Genomic DNA, 16,890 nt, shown 5'->3' on the forward strand with positions numbered 1-16,890 from the left:
TTCTCTAACCTTCCATTTACATCTTATCCTTCCTCTAAATGCATGTCACTGATGTCTATTCAACTGGGTCCTGATTCATACATCCTCAAATCATCTTTATTCGTCCTATCACTCGAGAATGCTATCTGCCTAAATTATAAGAATCCTGAGATTTGAGATCTTATGTGCATTCATTGATGTGTTCTGCATCTGTTTTTGGTGGTGCACAAATCATTGTGCTAGGCACTGTCCTGATTGCTTGAGATCCATCAAACAATACAACTGATAAAAATCCTCTATCTACTAAGTAGGGAGAGATGGGAAGAGAGACAGCTGACAATTAGTAAGAAGCATAACAAATGAAGAACATGCTATGTTTGAAGGTAATTTGCACTCTATAAAAAAATAGAACAGAGAGGAACTGACACAACTAAAGTTAGAAATTTTAAATAGAAATACACTAAGTTGGCATTTAGGAATAGACTTTGAAATTGTGAGTCTACATGGGCAAGAACACACCAAACCGAAGGCTTCAGTGACTATATTCTGTGAAATGACCAGAAATACCTGATGAGCTCTGGTAAGCACATCAAGAGGCTGATGGTCATCCTTGGAAGAGAGGGTGGAGAGCAGAATGCAGAGAGGAGGCAAGATGGAGGCTGGTGAGTCTTGATAGAAAGTGTCCTTTGCCCAGAGACAGGATGTGATGTGAATGATGTTTGAAAGATCACTCTGGCTTCTGGAACAACCCATGGGAGGATACATATGGGAGGACTAGTGTGACCAGTCAAGAGGCTTATCGCAATATTTAAGGCAATGGAAGGTGGAGTGAGGAGGAAAAGGACTTTACCAAGAGTTGTTTCTCTTTTCCACTTTAAAGGGCATTAGGAAGGACATCCCTTCTTCTTGGCTTAGAGACCCAACCCAAATTGCTGTCCTGGATCTGCCTTACCACAGCTATGGCCCAAGAAGCTCCCTCTTCCAATATCCCTGCTTCTCTGCTTCCTGAGTATGGCTGTTTCTCTGTGGTATGGTCAGGCATAATGACAAATACAGGCCCAAATTATTGGATCAGTCAAAAGCAGGGAGGAATCTGGAATGGAGTTATTAGGTTTGGAGTATTTTAATCATTTCCTGCAGGTTGGCAGATTTTTCAAAAGGGTCAATTTCTAAAAGAACTGGGCAGGTTTGACTTGAAGAAGTTTCATTGTTTCTGCATGCAGTTTTAATATCTGGTCAACTGACTGGACATCCAGCTAAGGAACATCTGAGACATGAGCTTTTCCCCTTGTGACATTTCTCTGTAACAGTTCTACTATTCACTTTGGTCAAGAAACACTTTTCCATCATCTGTATCCATTTCCCTGGCTTACCAGCCTTCCAGAAAACTGATTTTTCTCCTACTAGGATTAAAAGCCTGTGGAGGGTGAGCAGGTGAGTGGGGGATTGTCTATGTTAGCCTGTGGCATTCTGCTCATTTAGAAAATAACTCATTTTCATCTTTGTTGTCCAACTTCAGAATTCTGTTACCTCTTACAAACACCCTTTATTGAGGAGATACTTACTAGTGAAATGTCTATTAAAGACTAGATAGAAGATGACCATAGTAATCACCCAAGTTGATCTTCAAATACTTTAGTCTTTAGAATTAGCTAGTGGAAAACATGCATTTGGTTGCAGAAACTAAAGTGCTTGTGACAGAGGCTGAGATTTGTTCCCAGGCAAACCATGCTCTAACTTCATCTCTGGTGCTGAGTTATGAGGTGCTGACAATTGACAGTAACTACCTAAGCCCAAAGGTTCAAGCAGGGGTCTTGGAGTCAACGAGATAGGTTCTACTGGCAAGTATTTATTTCAATAGATTTGGGATAAGGCTCGGGCATCACTATTTTCCTAAAACTCTACCAATGATTTCATGTGTAACCAGAAATGAAAACTATTGACACAAAGGACTCAGAGAGGGTACTCTGAAGAGCAGGCAGGGACAATGCAGTCTCCACTTTGAGATCCTTATGGCATCAGGACCTTTACCCATCTCTCTTGTATTATAAATTATCCATTGATTTCTGGATCGCTTCCACAATCACATAAACAAACTGCAATTATCTCCCTTTAAATAAAACACACTTCTTATACTCATTTTCTTCCAGTTACCATCCCATTTGAGAGAAGACCTCCAAGAGGCCCTTTCTGTATATGCTATCTGGTTCCTTTCTGTGCATTTCCTCCAGGTCTTCTCTCACTACAGTATAGACACTGTCTTACCATCTCGTTGTACGAGTGTGCTCAGGGTTCACCCTCAGTAAGAGCAATACGAAGTCCAGAGAAGCCCACCACAGATCTTCCTGATATACTCCGGGGCTCAGCACACCTCTGACCCAGCCCATGGCTGGCCCAGCAGTATCAGCATCAAGACTCAGTGAATAGAATACAGAACTAGAAAACTTTCCAGGGGGATGATAATGACAATGTGGCTTCAGTAAAGGGAAAGGGGATGACTTACGCAGTGTGTGGTGGTGATGATGACGGAACTGGAGATGAAAGAGAGGCCATCGTTCATGCTGACCTGGAGTGCAGCCTTCCTGCAATGACAATTTGACCATAGATAACTCCATGGGTGTGCAGGAGCAAAAGCCCAGGAATTGGGCATGTCAGTTCCCCTTAAGTACCTCTCGTACTGTAGTGTATCTCTTCAGGGACTGGCCTGAGCCATCTCTTCTATAAAGTGTGGAAGCTGACTTGTCATTTGGGTCTCCCCACCCTGATACCTTGGAAAAGTTGTCAGGATGTGCTTGGCTGGTGCAGCAGGGCAGTGTATTCAGCCTGTTCTCACTACGGAAAATTGATCGCATTGAATAGGCAGAGCTTGCTTCCATCTAATTTACTCGTCACATTGTAGTAAGATGAAATATATTTGGGGGACGGGGGTACAAAAGAATGCCCAGTGCTGCTTAGGGCTTATTCCTAAATTTATGCTTAAGGATTCCTCTTGGTGGTACTTGGAGGATCATACAAAGTACTGGGGATCTAAGTGTTGCTGTCAGCATGCAAACAAAGCTTTAACCACTCTACTGTCTCTCTGGCTCTCAGGATAAGTGGTCAAGGTAATTGAAATAAACGTGTCAAGCTACAGTTATCTGCTATAGTTATCTACTATAGCAATGCTACAGTTATCCATAGTTATCTGCTATAGTTATCTACTCTCAGCAATCTCATGGGTTATCTTTGAAACTACCCCAAAACGCAATATAGTAATGGGCTGATTTCCTGTCCACCTCCTCTATCTTATTTGAGACTTGAGACATGAGCGTGTATTTTTCTTCTCATTTTACTGCCTGGAAACAGGGCTTGTTTATGGATCTAGGGGTGTCATAAGTATGAATGCTCTATAATCCGAATAAGCCACTGAAACTAGAATTCTGATGAACCAGACTTTTTCTCTTAAGAACTATTACATGCTATATTTAACTTACTATAAACTTGTATATGAAAAGACTTGTTTTTAACATTGTTTCTATTTCCCCATATATTTATGTTTCTTTCTTCCCTTCTTTCCCTTCCTGTTTTTGCTGTACTTGGTAGGGATCAAACCCAGGACCTCATATGTGCTAGACAAGTGTTGTACTACTGAAACACATGCCCAGAACTTCTAACATATTTCTTTTCTTGCTCAAAGAGATAATTAATTTTCTTCTGAGACTGTTTTATTACCCTTCACTAGCACTTACTATAATGGAACCAATGTGAGATTTTTTTCTCACTTTTTCTTTTCCTTTTGGGTACACCTGGCGATGCACAGGGGTTACTCCTGGCCCTGCATTCAGGAATTACTCCTGGAAGTGCTCAGGGGACCATATGGGATACTGGGAATTGAACCCGGGTTGGCCACATGCAAGACAAACGCCCTACCCACTACACTATCACTCTAGCCCCTAATGTGAGTTTTTCTTGATAAATCAGGAAAACATTTGAAGTCTGGGTCTGTATTTTATGCCTTGAGGGGGCCAGAAGAAGGAACACATAGCCAGGCCTCAGAAATTCTGAATCTAGGTTGGTCTTGAGCTGGCTACTCACCTAGTTAGCCCTTCTGAACTTCTGGAATTTCTGATTTTCCTTATTCTAAGGAAGAGATAGCAAACATATAGCAGAGCAAGGTAATATGTGAGGGAATGTTTGGGGAAGTTTGAGAGCTTTTGAAAAATATGGTTGTGATTACGACAGACAGACCTTGGTTTGAACATAGATTTCTGTCCTTACCGCTGTGTGATCTTGAGTAAACTTCTTAAGTTCTCTCAGTCACACATTCCAAATTTGTAAAATTGGATATGATGCTACCTGGTTGGTGGAGAATGTGGGAGGATGAATCAAGTTACCCTTTGTACATTTAACCTGGTGCCTGGCTCACAGTGAACCCCAATACCATCATAGTTAACTGGAGGAATCTAGAGATACTTTCTTCTTGTTCACTCTGCTCCCACTCTTTATCTCCGCTTTGTAAGGTTCAGTTACTGGTGGAAACTTACATGCCAACTTCCTTTAAGATAGGTGCTGGACACAGCAAATAAGTGTCTTCCACAGTGAAGGGTTTCTCATCTGTAAATAGAAGGTCAGTGGATTAAGAGTGAGGCAAGTATATATATATATATATTTATAATCTGAAATTCATTAACTCCAAGAGACAATTGACAAAGTTCTGTGATACTAGAAAAGCATTAACTCTTTGAAGGAGAAACATGTCTTGAGCTGTAAAATCCACTAGTGTGAACTTAAGGTCTTTTGCCTGAATCTCAGTGTCTGAACACATTGTCCAGTTGAGTCAATCAGTTTGCAGTGTTGAAATTCCCCAAATAATAGAAATGGCTGAGGGAAAACTAGGAAACTAGATTGATCCTTAGACTTATTGAAAGATCTAAGTCTAATTTGGGAGAAAAGTCATTCATGGAAAATTTTCCTAGATAACTAAAATAAATGACTTAAGTGTCCTCCTATGGATAATAAAGGAAGTCTGGTATGTATATAAAGTGGAATATTATTTGGCCATAGAAAGAAAATATTTCTGTTTGTGACAATGTGAATGGACCATAAATCTATTATACCCAGGAAAATAAGTCATAGAATGGCAAATACTATCACTTAATTCCTGAAGATATTATTTACTGGACAATGACTTCTTGGGATGTAATTTTCAGGATCATTACTACGGTTTTGATATCAGGGTTTACCTTTTCTTATACTATGTGTTGATTCATAGATTATTTTTTGATGTGACTATGGTTATTCTTAATATTTTATTTTACCTCTCATATTAGTGTGATGGGCTGGAGCGACAGCACAGCGGTAGGGCGTTTGCCTTGCACGCAGCCAACATGGCCGACCCAAGTTCGATTCCTCCGCCCCTCTCGGAGAGCCCGGCAAGCTACCGAGAGTATCTCGCCCGCAGGGCAGAACCTGGCAAGCTCCCCGTGACGTATTCAATATGCCAAACACAGTAACAAGAAAGTCTCCAATGGAGATGTTACTGGGCCTGCTCGAGCAAATCGATGATCAACAGGAGGGCCTTTATCTTTATCTTTATTAGTGTGATAAGTGGTTTAGTCACCACATCTATAGTACTGCAATAAAGTTAATGTGATGATAGTTGTACTTTCATATGGCATGGGCTTGCTATTTGCTATTTACCACCTATTTCTTTCCATTTCACTTGATCACTTGACATCCCATTACTCATCGGTTTGCTCAAGTGGGCGCCAGTAACATCCCTGTGGTGTGCTAGTGTAGCCCAATGGCATCTGCTCATTCTAGGAACATGAAGAGCCTCAAACCAATCGTTCAGAGTCTTGATGAGGAAGTCTGACTATCTGGAATCCAGTTGGTAATGGAAAAATCCAGTGGTAATCTCCAAATCTCATTCCGTGTCCAGCCCATCTGATTTTCGATGCCTTGGCAAACGAGACAGCATCCCTGATTCTTGACCATCGACAGAAGTTGGAACTCTGGAATCTTTCTCTCATTTGAGTGAAGTGTGATACTCCAAGCACAGCTCTTTCAATTCCTCTTTGGGAGACCCAAATAGGGTTCTCATCCTATTTTTGTATGGCCCAGGTCTCTAAGGCGTATGTTAATGCAGGAAGAACAGTGAAATCGTAAAGATGTGCCTGGAGCTGGAGGTTCTTCATCCTCTTAGCTATTTCTTCGACTCTCTTGAAGGCGTTCCAAGCTGCTCTCTTCCTCCTGCGCAACTCAGGTGCCAGGTCATTCGTCATGTTGACTTCTCAACCTAGGTACACATAACTGTTGCGTTCGGAGATGTTCGTCCCATTGAGAGTGAATGGAACATCAGGAACGAGACCGTTTCTCATAAACATTGTCTTCGTGAGATTCAGGTGGAGTCTGACCTTTTTACACTCACGGTTGAAGTCGGGCCAGCATTTCTGCCGGTTGGCTAATGTGGGTGTTATTAGAGCGATATCATCAGTGAAGCGGAGGTGGTGTAGTTGCTGGCCTTCTATCTTCACTCCCATTCCTTCCCATTACAGTCGTCGCATGCCATTCTTGAGGGTGGCACTGAAGAGTTTTGGTGAAATGGTATTACCCTGCCGAACACCTCTCTTGACATGGATGATCACTTCTTTGTAGAATGGTGATATCCTGGTAGTGAATCCGTAAAACAGTTCATGGAGGATCCTGATGTATTGAGTTTGAATGCCCTGATTGGCTAGGGCTTTGATGACCGCTTCAATCTCAACAGAATCAATGGCCTTCTTTAAATCAATGAACGCTAGACAGAGCAACATCTTGAACTCCCGAGAAACCTCAATGAGCTTGGTTATTGTGTGGATATGGTTGATTGTGCTGAATCCTTTTTGGAACCCGGCTTGCTCACATGGTTGTCCTTCATCTAGTGTTCTGCCAATCCTATTCAGGATGATTTGAGTGAACAGCTTGTAGATAACAGACAACAGGCAGATCGGGTGATAGTTCCTAATGTTGTGGATGTCTCCCTTCTTGTACAGTAGTACAGTCCTGCTGGTTTTCCATTGGGTCGCAACCTTGCATTCAGACAGGTAGCAACCTTGCATTCAGACAGGTAGCATGTGAAGAGCTGAGCCAGTGTATTGATGAGTACTGATGACAGGTTCTTCAGGTTTTCGGATCTGACCTTGTCTGGGCTGGGTGCTGTTCACTTCTTTACCGAAGAAATGGCACGTTGGATTTCGAAAGGGAGAACGTTGGGAACGACATATTCATCCTGTGGAATTTGGTATGTGGGCAGGTGGATGTGGCTATCAAAGATATCTGAGTAGAAGTCATGGACATTCTTCTTCATTGCCCTTCCTGAAAGATGTGATAGATCCATCAGGACATCAGAGGGCAATCATCTTGGTCTTGTAGTTGGCGAAGGACAGGCAGGTGTTGCGAATGCTTTTCCCAGCTTCTGCTGCATCTGCCAGCTCTGCTGCTCTTCTCTCTTTGAGGTCTTCCTTTATTGCTTCTATGCACTGCTTTGCAAGTTCGGACATTAGCTTGTGGTTGCCTGAGGCTTGTGCCAAGCCATGTTGGCGATGAGCTCGAGAGTTTTTGAAGACAGGCGTCTTTTTGTGGCTATCTCTCTCTCGGCATTCCTTGCACAATGATGGAGGTGCTGAACCATGACAACGTATTCCTCGCCAATGTTGTCAATGATGACGTCTTCCTATGTTGCCACAGTAGTGCCAAAGAGCTCCCAGTTGGTGGTTGTTCTGGGAGTTCTCTTCTTAACCTTTGCAGCCCTTTCTCCTCGCTCCCTGAAGTAGAATTTTGCACAAAGGAGACAGTGGTCCTATCTCATTTAAAATTTTGGGACAAGAGACATTGGTCAGGCAAAACCGCCAATTGAATATGATGTGGAACTGTCCACCGGGAGACTCCCATGTCCAACGTTTAGATTTCGCCTTCTGGAATTGTGTTACCATGGATAGTCTTGGTTGACATGATGAACTCAAACAGTCTCTCACCCTGTTCGTTCTATTCTAGGACATGGGTCCCAATGTGGAGTACTCCGGCTGATCTTTTCGGTTCTATCTTGGCATTAAAATCACCAACGATGATCTTGTAGAAGGTTTGGTCTTCTTTATAGAACTTCTCCCACTCCATGTAGAACTTCTCAATTTCTCCTTCATCATAATTGGATGTTGGTGCATGGACAACGAAGATAGAAACTGCCGGCAATGAGCCACACTATTCAAGTGTAATTGTCTGATTCGAGTTATTAGGCTTTCGAATGAACCAATGCTTATGGTCAAGTTCGTGTTGACAAGGACACCAACACCACTGACACCTCTTTTGTCGCATGTTCCGAGGAACAGTTCTTCTCCAGTGTTGAAAACAGTGTGATGCCTTCTCGTCTCAGTCAGACCAATGATGTCGTACTTGATCTTTCACGCTTGTACCATCAGGTCCTCGATGGATGTATCCGATGCTAGCACACGTGCATTGAAAGTACAGTCATTTTTGTCCTTCTTCATTTTGGCAGCCTAGTTCGGCCATGAGATTTTATCAGCTGTTGCCACGCTCCAGGACGCTTTCCAGATGCTCGGGCCAAGACTCACACACTAGTGAAGCCACACAGAACCAGGTAAGTGGAACTCTGTAACCTTGGACTCCAGGCTCAATGGACCCGGGAACAGAGATCTTCTGCCTGCTCCCACCAATCTCCAGTGACCAAGGGATTAAAACCAGAAGCCCCACCTTACCCTGCCCTGTCTGCTTCCACCAACCTCCAGCAACCCAGGGATTACACACAGAAGACCCACCCTACTGGTACCAGATAAATGCCTCATCAGCAGACCTCCACTACCTCCACTACCCGGCTGCTGCCATACTCTAGGAGGCTTTCCAGACACATCTTCCAAGATTACCGCACCATATTTGATAGGGTTCAAATATGGTTTGAACCATGGGAACACCTGCAAAGGCAATTAGAGGCTTCCCTAAAAGCCTCTATCCCTCTTAGAGAGACTGGCAAGGTACCAAGAATATCCTGCCCACACGGTAGAGCCTGCAAGCTTTCTGTGGCATATTCGATATGCCAAAACCAGTAAATATAATGGGTCTCATTCCCCTGACCCCGAAAGAGCCACCAATATGGCAGCATTAAGAAGGATGAGGAAGGAGAGGCTGATAAAATTTTTCCATTTAGCTCTTTAAAATAAACTTTTAACTATTTCTCTTGCTCTTTTTCATATGCTATATATAAATAAAACGCATATAATGTATTGAATGGCGTCTCACAAATCCTTTAGTATGTTTAGCAATTCTATAAGGAAAGTCAAATGGTAACAAAACCCCTCATTTTTATTATGTGTGGGGAGATCTTTATAATTTTATTTGATGGGGGCTTTTTATAGTTATAATACTTGGTTTGCATGCTTTCTTTCGATAGTTGGAAATAACATGGAACTTCCTTCTTGCATTTCTAATTATAAGCTTGCAAACAAGCAGGTTGTAAGAATTCTAACTATATGATGATTTTTCTTTCTCTCACAGCTTTCAAATGTTTGTCTTTTTTTCTTAACATTTGATATCTCATTATAATGTGTCTCAGAGGTAACTGCTTTGTTTGCAATGTATTTTAAGAATGTAAAGCTTCAAGAATTTTGATGTTAATCTCCCCATATTTGGAAAATTTTTATTCATTATTTCTTTAAATAAACTTTTAACTATTTCTTCTGCTGTTTGTCATATACTATATATAATGCATACAATGAATTGATGGCATCTCACAAATCCTTTAGTATATTTCAGCTTTTTCATTCACTTTTAGAATGAACCATTTGTTGATAATGTATATTGCAGGAACAGAGAAGATATGTGAGTAGATTTGTGAAGCTCAATATGACTGTGTCACGTGATATAAGGGGTGAACTGGGCATTATTATTTTCAAGAAATCTTTTCGACTATGACAATAATAATGACAGTAGCATCTGAGAATGCTGCATAGATATGCATTCTAAGGGTTTTGTATACAGCACATACTTTAACTCTCTCACAGTACAATTGGGAAAGAATATTCCTTTCACAATAAAGGTAAGAATCAGACACAAAGAGATAAAGAAACCTGGCCACTATTACATAGGAAAGCATGGACACACATCTAGTAATCTGGTGGCAAAATCCATGTGCCTAACTGTTAAGCTGTCTGTAGTGTCACCCCTTGGTTAGAAGATTCATCTGTCTCTCACAATACAGTGTGAACCAAGGAAATGCAGGAACCAATAGCTTCAATTTTTTCAGATGCAAAAATGGACGTCTTGAAGGGGCAAGAATGGGTTATGGCTGTACTCCAAGTCAGAGGCAAAGCCAGGATTAGAACTGAGTTCTACATGTTTCTTCGCCAAGAGAATCTCCATTCCAGGGAAGGCTCATGTTAGAGAATAAAGCAAACTTGGAGTAGGTGTGACTGGCTAGAATCTGTATTTATTTTCTCTTAGCTGTGGTTTATCCTGCTGCACAATCACTAGTGATACTTTGTCTGAGGAATCAGCCTACAGAGCTATGGGGTGCTGCAGAGCAACCACTGGGACCTCGTGACTCCTGGCTGCATTCTGTGGGAAAGGCAGGTCATGCTGAAGAGGATGCTCTTATTTCTGTCCCATGGGAAGATCCCAGGATGGTAAAGGGCCATAGGGACTGTCAGAACCACCCTCACTTTGGGGCTGTCTCTCAACAACTCCCCCTTTTTCCTTCATCCTAGCTGGGAAGGAGTGAGATTGGCTTTGGCTAAGCAGACATTTCTCTCTTTCCTCTGCTTTCATGTTCTTTTCCTGCCTGGGAGACCAAATAGCTCTGGAACAAAGCAGAGGAAAACCTCACTGGGAGGATGGAGGAGACTTTGCTGAGGCTGTAGGCTCAGCAGTGCTGGCATTTTCTGCTCTGAGAGGATTGTTTGGTTTGGAGCCTATTTTCACTTTACCACAAAAATGAGTGACTTTTTTCCTCTTCTCTCTCTAAACAAAGGAGGACCATTTGGTTTCCATAACTCAGATCATATGACTCCTTCCTGGAACTTCCACTTGGGAAGCAGGGCACAAAGTCTTCCTCATCTGCTCCTTGGCAGGGTCATGTTTGGCTCAGGGGCCATGCCAGCCTCACTGGCACTGCTGCCAGAGCCTGTGGTGCTGTGACGTTTATGGGGCCACAATCCACTCTGAGGATGACCATGGCCCCTGCTCATTTGTCCATAAGGCAGCCATTTCACTGCTGGTTAGCATTGAGTGGGTGGGGGAAATGGAGACCAGGAGCTATGACCAGTTGCTTGGCTTGTTTGCAAACTGGGGAAAAGATGAGGGAGAGGCAGGAGTTTCAAACCAGAAATTAAGAGCATTTTAGATGAATTGTAAATATAAATTTCTTGCACTATTACTAAAGATATTTTGGAATTCAGTGCCTACTCAAGACACATATTAGCCACAGGTGTGTCTTCAAGAGCCTGATAATCAAGTTGAAATTTGACTTAAATAAGAATCTGAGTATTGATGGGAGTCAATAAGTCAAACACTCAAAAATAAGAAGTTTGAGAGCTGGATTTCCCAGAGAGTAAGTACAGAGGGCAAAGAGGGTCAACCTCAGAATCAAGCAGACCCAAGTTCAAATCCCAGGTCTTATGAGTGCTTGACTGGCAACATGTTTTTTATCTGTTAGTGGAGCTGATGATACTACTGCACAAAGTTATGTAGGAGTAAATAAGTATTCGTGGAAGTGCAAAGTGAGCTCCTGGGCAGTATTCAGACACTCAGTAAATGTATTCCATGTGATCATACCAACATTTATGCTTTTAGATGGACAATGTAAATGGGTGATTTAAAATCAAAGGAATTAGGAGCTGAAGAAATAGCTCAAATGGAGCACAGGCTTTGCATCTTGGAACCCTGCTTGGTTCCTGCACCATGGGAATAACCCTGAGCACCAGTCCAGAAGTAGTCCTCAGCACTGCCCAAACCATAAATAAATAAAAATCGGAAAAATTAAAGATTAAAATTTTTCATATGTCCAATTACTTAATGATTTTTTTCATCTAAACATTTTTAACATCAGTGATTCTTATGAAAATAAAAAGCATTAATGTGCTATAGACATTTTATTATATTATCATTTATAAGATACATATTTTTAATACTATATACCCATGGTCTTATATTACTTGTTATATGTCTAGAAAACTGAGGCTCAGAGAGATGAGCAATTGAGATGGTTTTGTACCACTAGTAAATGTGAGAGCTACAATTTCAACTCAGATTTGGTTAAAGTGACTTACTCCAGGCCAACTCTGATAGCTTTATGATGTAAAGACAAGAGCTGAAGTGGAAGAGGACACATGTCCTCTATGGAGGCAAATGGTCAAAGCTCTCTAACAATAAGGCTGGGTAACAGTAAAAGATATGACTTTCAGGAGAGTTGAAAGCTTTGTGATAATGATTGGGCAACTTTTGAGAAACCCTGGACCACCTATGTTTCAGATTCAAACACTCAATGTGTGCATTGCCAATTTTTAACTTTGGGTTATTGTAATTCATTTTAGGCTGGTAAATAAGGAGTTTTCCATAATTCTTTCCCACAATTGGTGACTAATGAATTTGCGATAAGACTAGAATTAAAATTCATTAGCCAATTCAAACACCAATCACAGTGAATTTTTTAGAGGACTGATTAAATAATTCAAATAATTTCCAAGTATTGGCAACTTTTCTTGTTGTAAATATTTATTTCTGGCCACAAGGAAAAGAAAAATCACCCGAAGTCTTATCTGGAGGAGATTGCTGAAACTCTCCAAAAGCTGATGTAAGCTCCAATGCTGAGTTTACATTCCTACTGTGACAAAACAGTGGAGGCTAAGGATAAAATGAGCTTACCCTGATCTTGTTCCCAATACCCCCTGGGTCTTGGGAGCATTTTCATGAACAGCCAACTATAGCCAACTATTCAGCACCTAATTATCACCTGGTTAGGGCATTAGTTTCTTAATGATGGCATAAAAGAGAGACTAGAATTAGGCTGAATATTTCTACTTTCTTATGGCCTTCACAAACAAACCAGTTTTTCGCAAGTTAAAGAAGTTTTCTTTTTAGGTTTAAAATTTTTTAATTTTATTTGCTTTTTTGGGGTCTCACCTGACTATACACAGAGATTACTCCTGGCTCTACACTCAGGAATTACTCCTGGTGGTGCTCAGGGGACCATACGGGATGCTGAAGCAAACTTCTTGTCTGCCGCATGCAAAGCAAACGCCCTGCCTGCTGTTCTATCACACCAGCCCTTACATTTACATTTTTAAAAATTTATTTTATTAACTTTAAATTTATAGTTTAGGCAATCTAGTTATAATGGTGTTTAAATGTATTGTTTGGATGTACATAATTATTGCATATCACCGCTGTCAAAGTGCTCAGGGCCCTCCACCACTGTCCTTAAATCACCTCTCATCCAATCTTTATTGACCTCAGCCCTCCTAATGTCTATTAATAAATTTTATAATCCAAGCCAAGGGCTTGCCGTTGTTTTATACATTCTATTTTTCATTAGATATTGCACAAAAATCAGAAATAAAATTATATTCAGAAGATATCCAAATTGATGAAATCCAGAGCATCTGGGTTTCACTTTCTAGAGTTTCAGTCAGAAGAGGTTGGTCGGTCATCCAACTGGGACTAACTGTCATGATAGTTCATAAATGTGTGTGGGTGCTGGAGTGAGGTTTATAGGAATGCTAAATGGGACCCATTGTAGAGAGTAAAAGAAAAAATTACTTTATTAGACATGTGTTAGTCTCCAGGCTGGAAAAATTTCACTCATGTGTGAAATAATAAGTCTAAGCAATTTTCAATAAATTTTCAATAAAAATTTGATTGAAGACATTAAACTCTGCATCAGGAATTAAAGCAGAGATTTTGGAAGTGAGTGAGCAATTTTAACTTGGAAAGGCTGAACAGTGGTTATGAGATCAGAGCACTAAGAAACAAGTATAAAAACAAATTGGACAAATGGTAGTGACGCACCAGTAGGTGGGACCAAGTTGGGAATAATTCTGCTAATATAGCATGATATTACTACAATATCACCTCATGCCAGCTGCAGCCAGAGGGAGTCTTTTCATGGGGCCACTAACTTTTTCCTTGCACACAATCCATACCTACCAATCTTTTTCCTGAGTTATCAAGGCTAATGGGTCCCAGGTAAGCTTCCCGGGTCACTATATGACTATTTCAACAGTTTTTATCTTACCGGTATCCAGAACAGGTCTTAGGTTTTCTCCTTTCTGTTCTATAGAGTAGTTTGGAGGAGGCTAGAGAGCAAGAAGCAATTCCTCTATTCAAACTGGATCTGTGGAACTGTATAGGCAGTCGTCCTCAAAGTAGAAATACTTTCGCCCCTCAGGGGACAACTGGCAAAGTCTGAGACAGTTTTGATTGTCAAATAGGGAAAAAAAGTGCTGTCAGCATCTAGTGGGTAGAAATCAGGGTAGCGATAAGTACCTTACAAAGCACATGGCAACCTCTATCACCACTAGAAAGAATGAGCTGGCTCTATGAAATATTAGTTCGTATTGTTGAGGTTTGCGATCTTGATGTAATGTCTACCATGGCTTTATATCTTTCTTTGGCTCATCTTAGATATGTCTGTAGATATTACAGGGTAGTTCACAACCTCAGATGCTGGGAGATGTGCAGAAAATTTATAGGTATTATTAGATAATGGGTAGAAGAGAGAGAGTGAGGAACAGCTGGAGGGTCATTTAATCCAAGTTTGCTAGAGTCAGGAGGAGAGTCTGGAGATTTATATCCAAAGTGGGGCTCTTCCAGAGGGGGAATTAGATTGTTGCTAAGGTTCTGGGAATGATATGGGTGAAAGGTGAGGGAAAATCATGATGACATCATGACCCATAGGGAGAGGAAGTAAAAGGCGAGGAATCCATTCCCAGAGGACTGTAGGGTCCAAATGCAGCATCCCCTCTGGTCTCTAGATTGCCTTTTGGTGACTTACTTACACATGCTCCAGTCCCCTACGAGGTTGAAAGGAACTGCAGTGGCTCTAGACACATTAGAACTGGTACTTTTTATGGGGAGTTTGTATTTTAGGTGGTAAATTATTTTCTGCTTATATTTGTTGTTATTTTTATTACTTTCAAGAGTGAAACATAGTGCACAGAGTTCCAGAAATCTAAGGAAGTACATGCAAGAGAAATGAAAATCTTTGGTTATACTAACTTCCAGTAATAAATATTGTTAATGCTTCAGGATACACTATTTCAGAATTCTTTTCCAGGCACATTACTTTTTATACTGTTGGAACCAGACATAGCTGCACATAATGTGACATCTGGCATTTACCTTGATCTGAAATTCATTGGAACCATTTTAGGTATTTTAAGAAAACTGGATGAAGGTAATGGGGCTCAAGGCTCTTGAAAAATATTTTCTCTCACATTGACACCAAACAATTCTTCACTGTTGACAATAATAAAACTTACAAATTATCTTTTAAGCAAAGCATCAATCTCTAAAAATTTGTAAGCCTGAGGTCAGAAAAAGTGCTGAATTCAAAACAGCTGTAATTCGCTAAGAACAAAAATATTTTTTAAAGGTTTGTTTTTGCTTGGTAGAGGACAATTCAAGATTCATGCACAAGCTATGTGTCTCCTGACAGACAAACTCTTGCAGCTGTGAACCTATGGAACTGGAACTGAAGATGAGTCTATCAAAAGAGCTAAAATATGACACCTGCTCCTGGCCAACACTGACTTAAAGAATACAGTCCTACACTGAGAGTCAGGGAGAGGTGGGTAGGCATGTACAATTCTACATGCTTGAGGATAAAGGGATGCCATAAAGCTTTAGTTCTATGCATACTGGGGGTCAGAGCTGAATTGTGCAGATGCACAGAGAAGAGACCCACCAATAGCAGTCTTGTTCTTCCTAGCACTTGACAGCTCTCAGCTTTTCTTTTGAATGTTGAGCCAAAATTTGAAGGATGCTAATTTGAAGCAAATAAAGACTTTGTCTGTTTGTCCAGGGTTTCCATGGGTATGGCTCATATCTGTGTTAATCACTTTCTCTTCTATTATCCTACCAAAGTGAAACAGAGAAGTACCACATGACACAATACTGCAGAGTTCACACAAGTTCAGTCATCAGGTGTTGAAGCAAGAGGTGGGTGCCTACTTCTTCTATCAGGACATAACCAGGGAAATGGCCTTCTTAGGAAAGGAAGTTGTCTTCTAGCCACACCTCCAAGAAGCACATTTGTGCCAGAGTTCACAGACAGCTCACCAAGTTTGCCTGGAGGCACCACTCACTTGATAGAACACAGGGCAAGGTCCAGCCTTGACCATCCTCCAGGCTCCACTGTGGCCAAATTTGCACAGCGTCAGCTCACTGCTCTATTTTCCCAAAATGAAAACTGCCACCACTTTGTTAACTCTGGTGGTAACTCCCCCTTTATTTCCACCGTATTCCAGGTTATTGTAGTCCCCATCTCCCCCGCACCCTGTCCTAGCTAGTTTTACTAAAGTAAAACTTTAGTGAATTTCCACTTCCAATCTGAGCTTGCAAGACAGAAAACATGAACTACTATTATCTCGGCAGGAATCACTTCAGAAACCAGTAGGGAAAAAGTGGTTTCTGAAAGCCAATGCAAAGCCGACCAATTCATGAAAAACTCCTGAAGGCCAAGTAAAAGGGGCCACTGGGGGAACTGGAAGAGGTTCATTAGCTTTGACTACATGACCTGTAACATAGACTTTCATTCTAAGGCCTACATCTTTAAACCAGGGTTGTTTTTGTTGATTTTTGGTTCAAGTCTGCAGTCTACCATGCTCTGTGACTTTGGGCAAGTAACTCAACACTAAGCTGAGATTTCCTGTCTGAAAAATGAAACAG

At 41.2% G+C, this 16,890-nt stretch overlaps 1 protein-coding gene across 1 annotated transcript in view; it reads right to left on the bottom strand.

The window, feature by feature from the left end:
• The window catches only part of ANTXR1 (ANTXR cell adhesion molecule 1), a 218,100-nt gene that overhangs the window by 109,298 nt on the left and 91,912 nt on the right, over window positions 1-16,890 (bottom strand). Inside the window, exons 11-12 of the mRNA XM_056126863.1 lie at window positions 4,503-4,572; window positions 2,483-2,561 (exon numbers count right to left, since the gene is read on the bottom strand). Coding sequence (XP_055982838.1) covers window positions 2,483-2,561; window positions 4,503-4,572 — 149 coding nt within the window. The remainder of the gene's footprint in view (window positions 1-2,482; window positions 2,562-4,502; window positions 4,573-16,890) is intronic.

Source organism: Sorex fumeus, unplaced genomic scaffold, assembly GCF_029834395.1.
Source record: "Sorex fumeus unplaced genomic scaffold, SorFum_2.1 ptg000006l, whole genome shotgun sequence".
Taxonomy (NCBI): Eukaryota; Metazoa; Chordata; class Mammalia; order Eulipotyphla; family Soricidae; genus Sorex; species Sorex fumeus.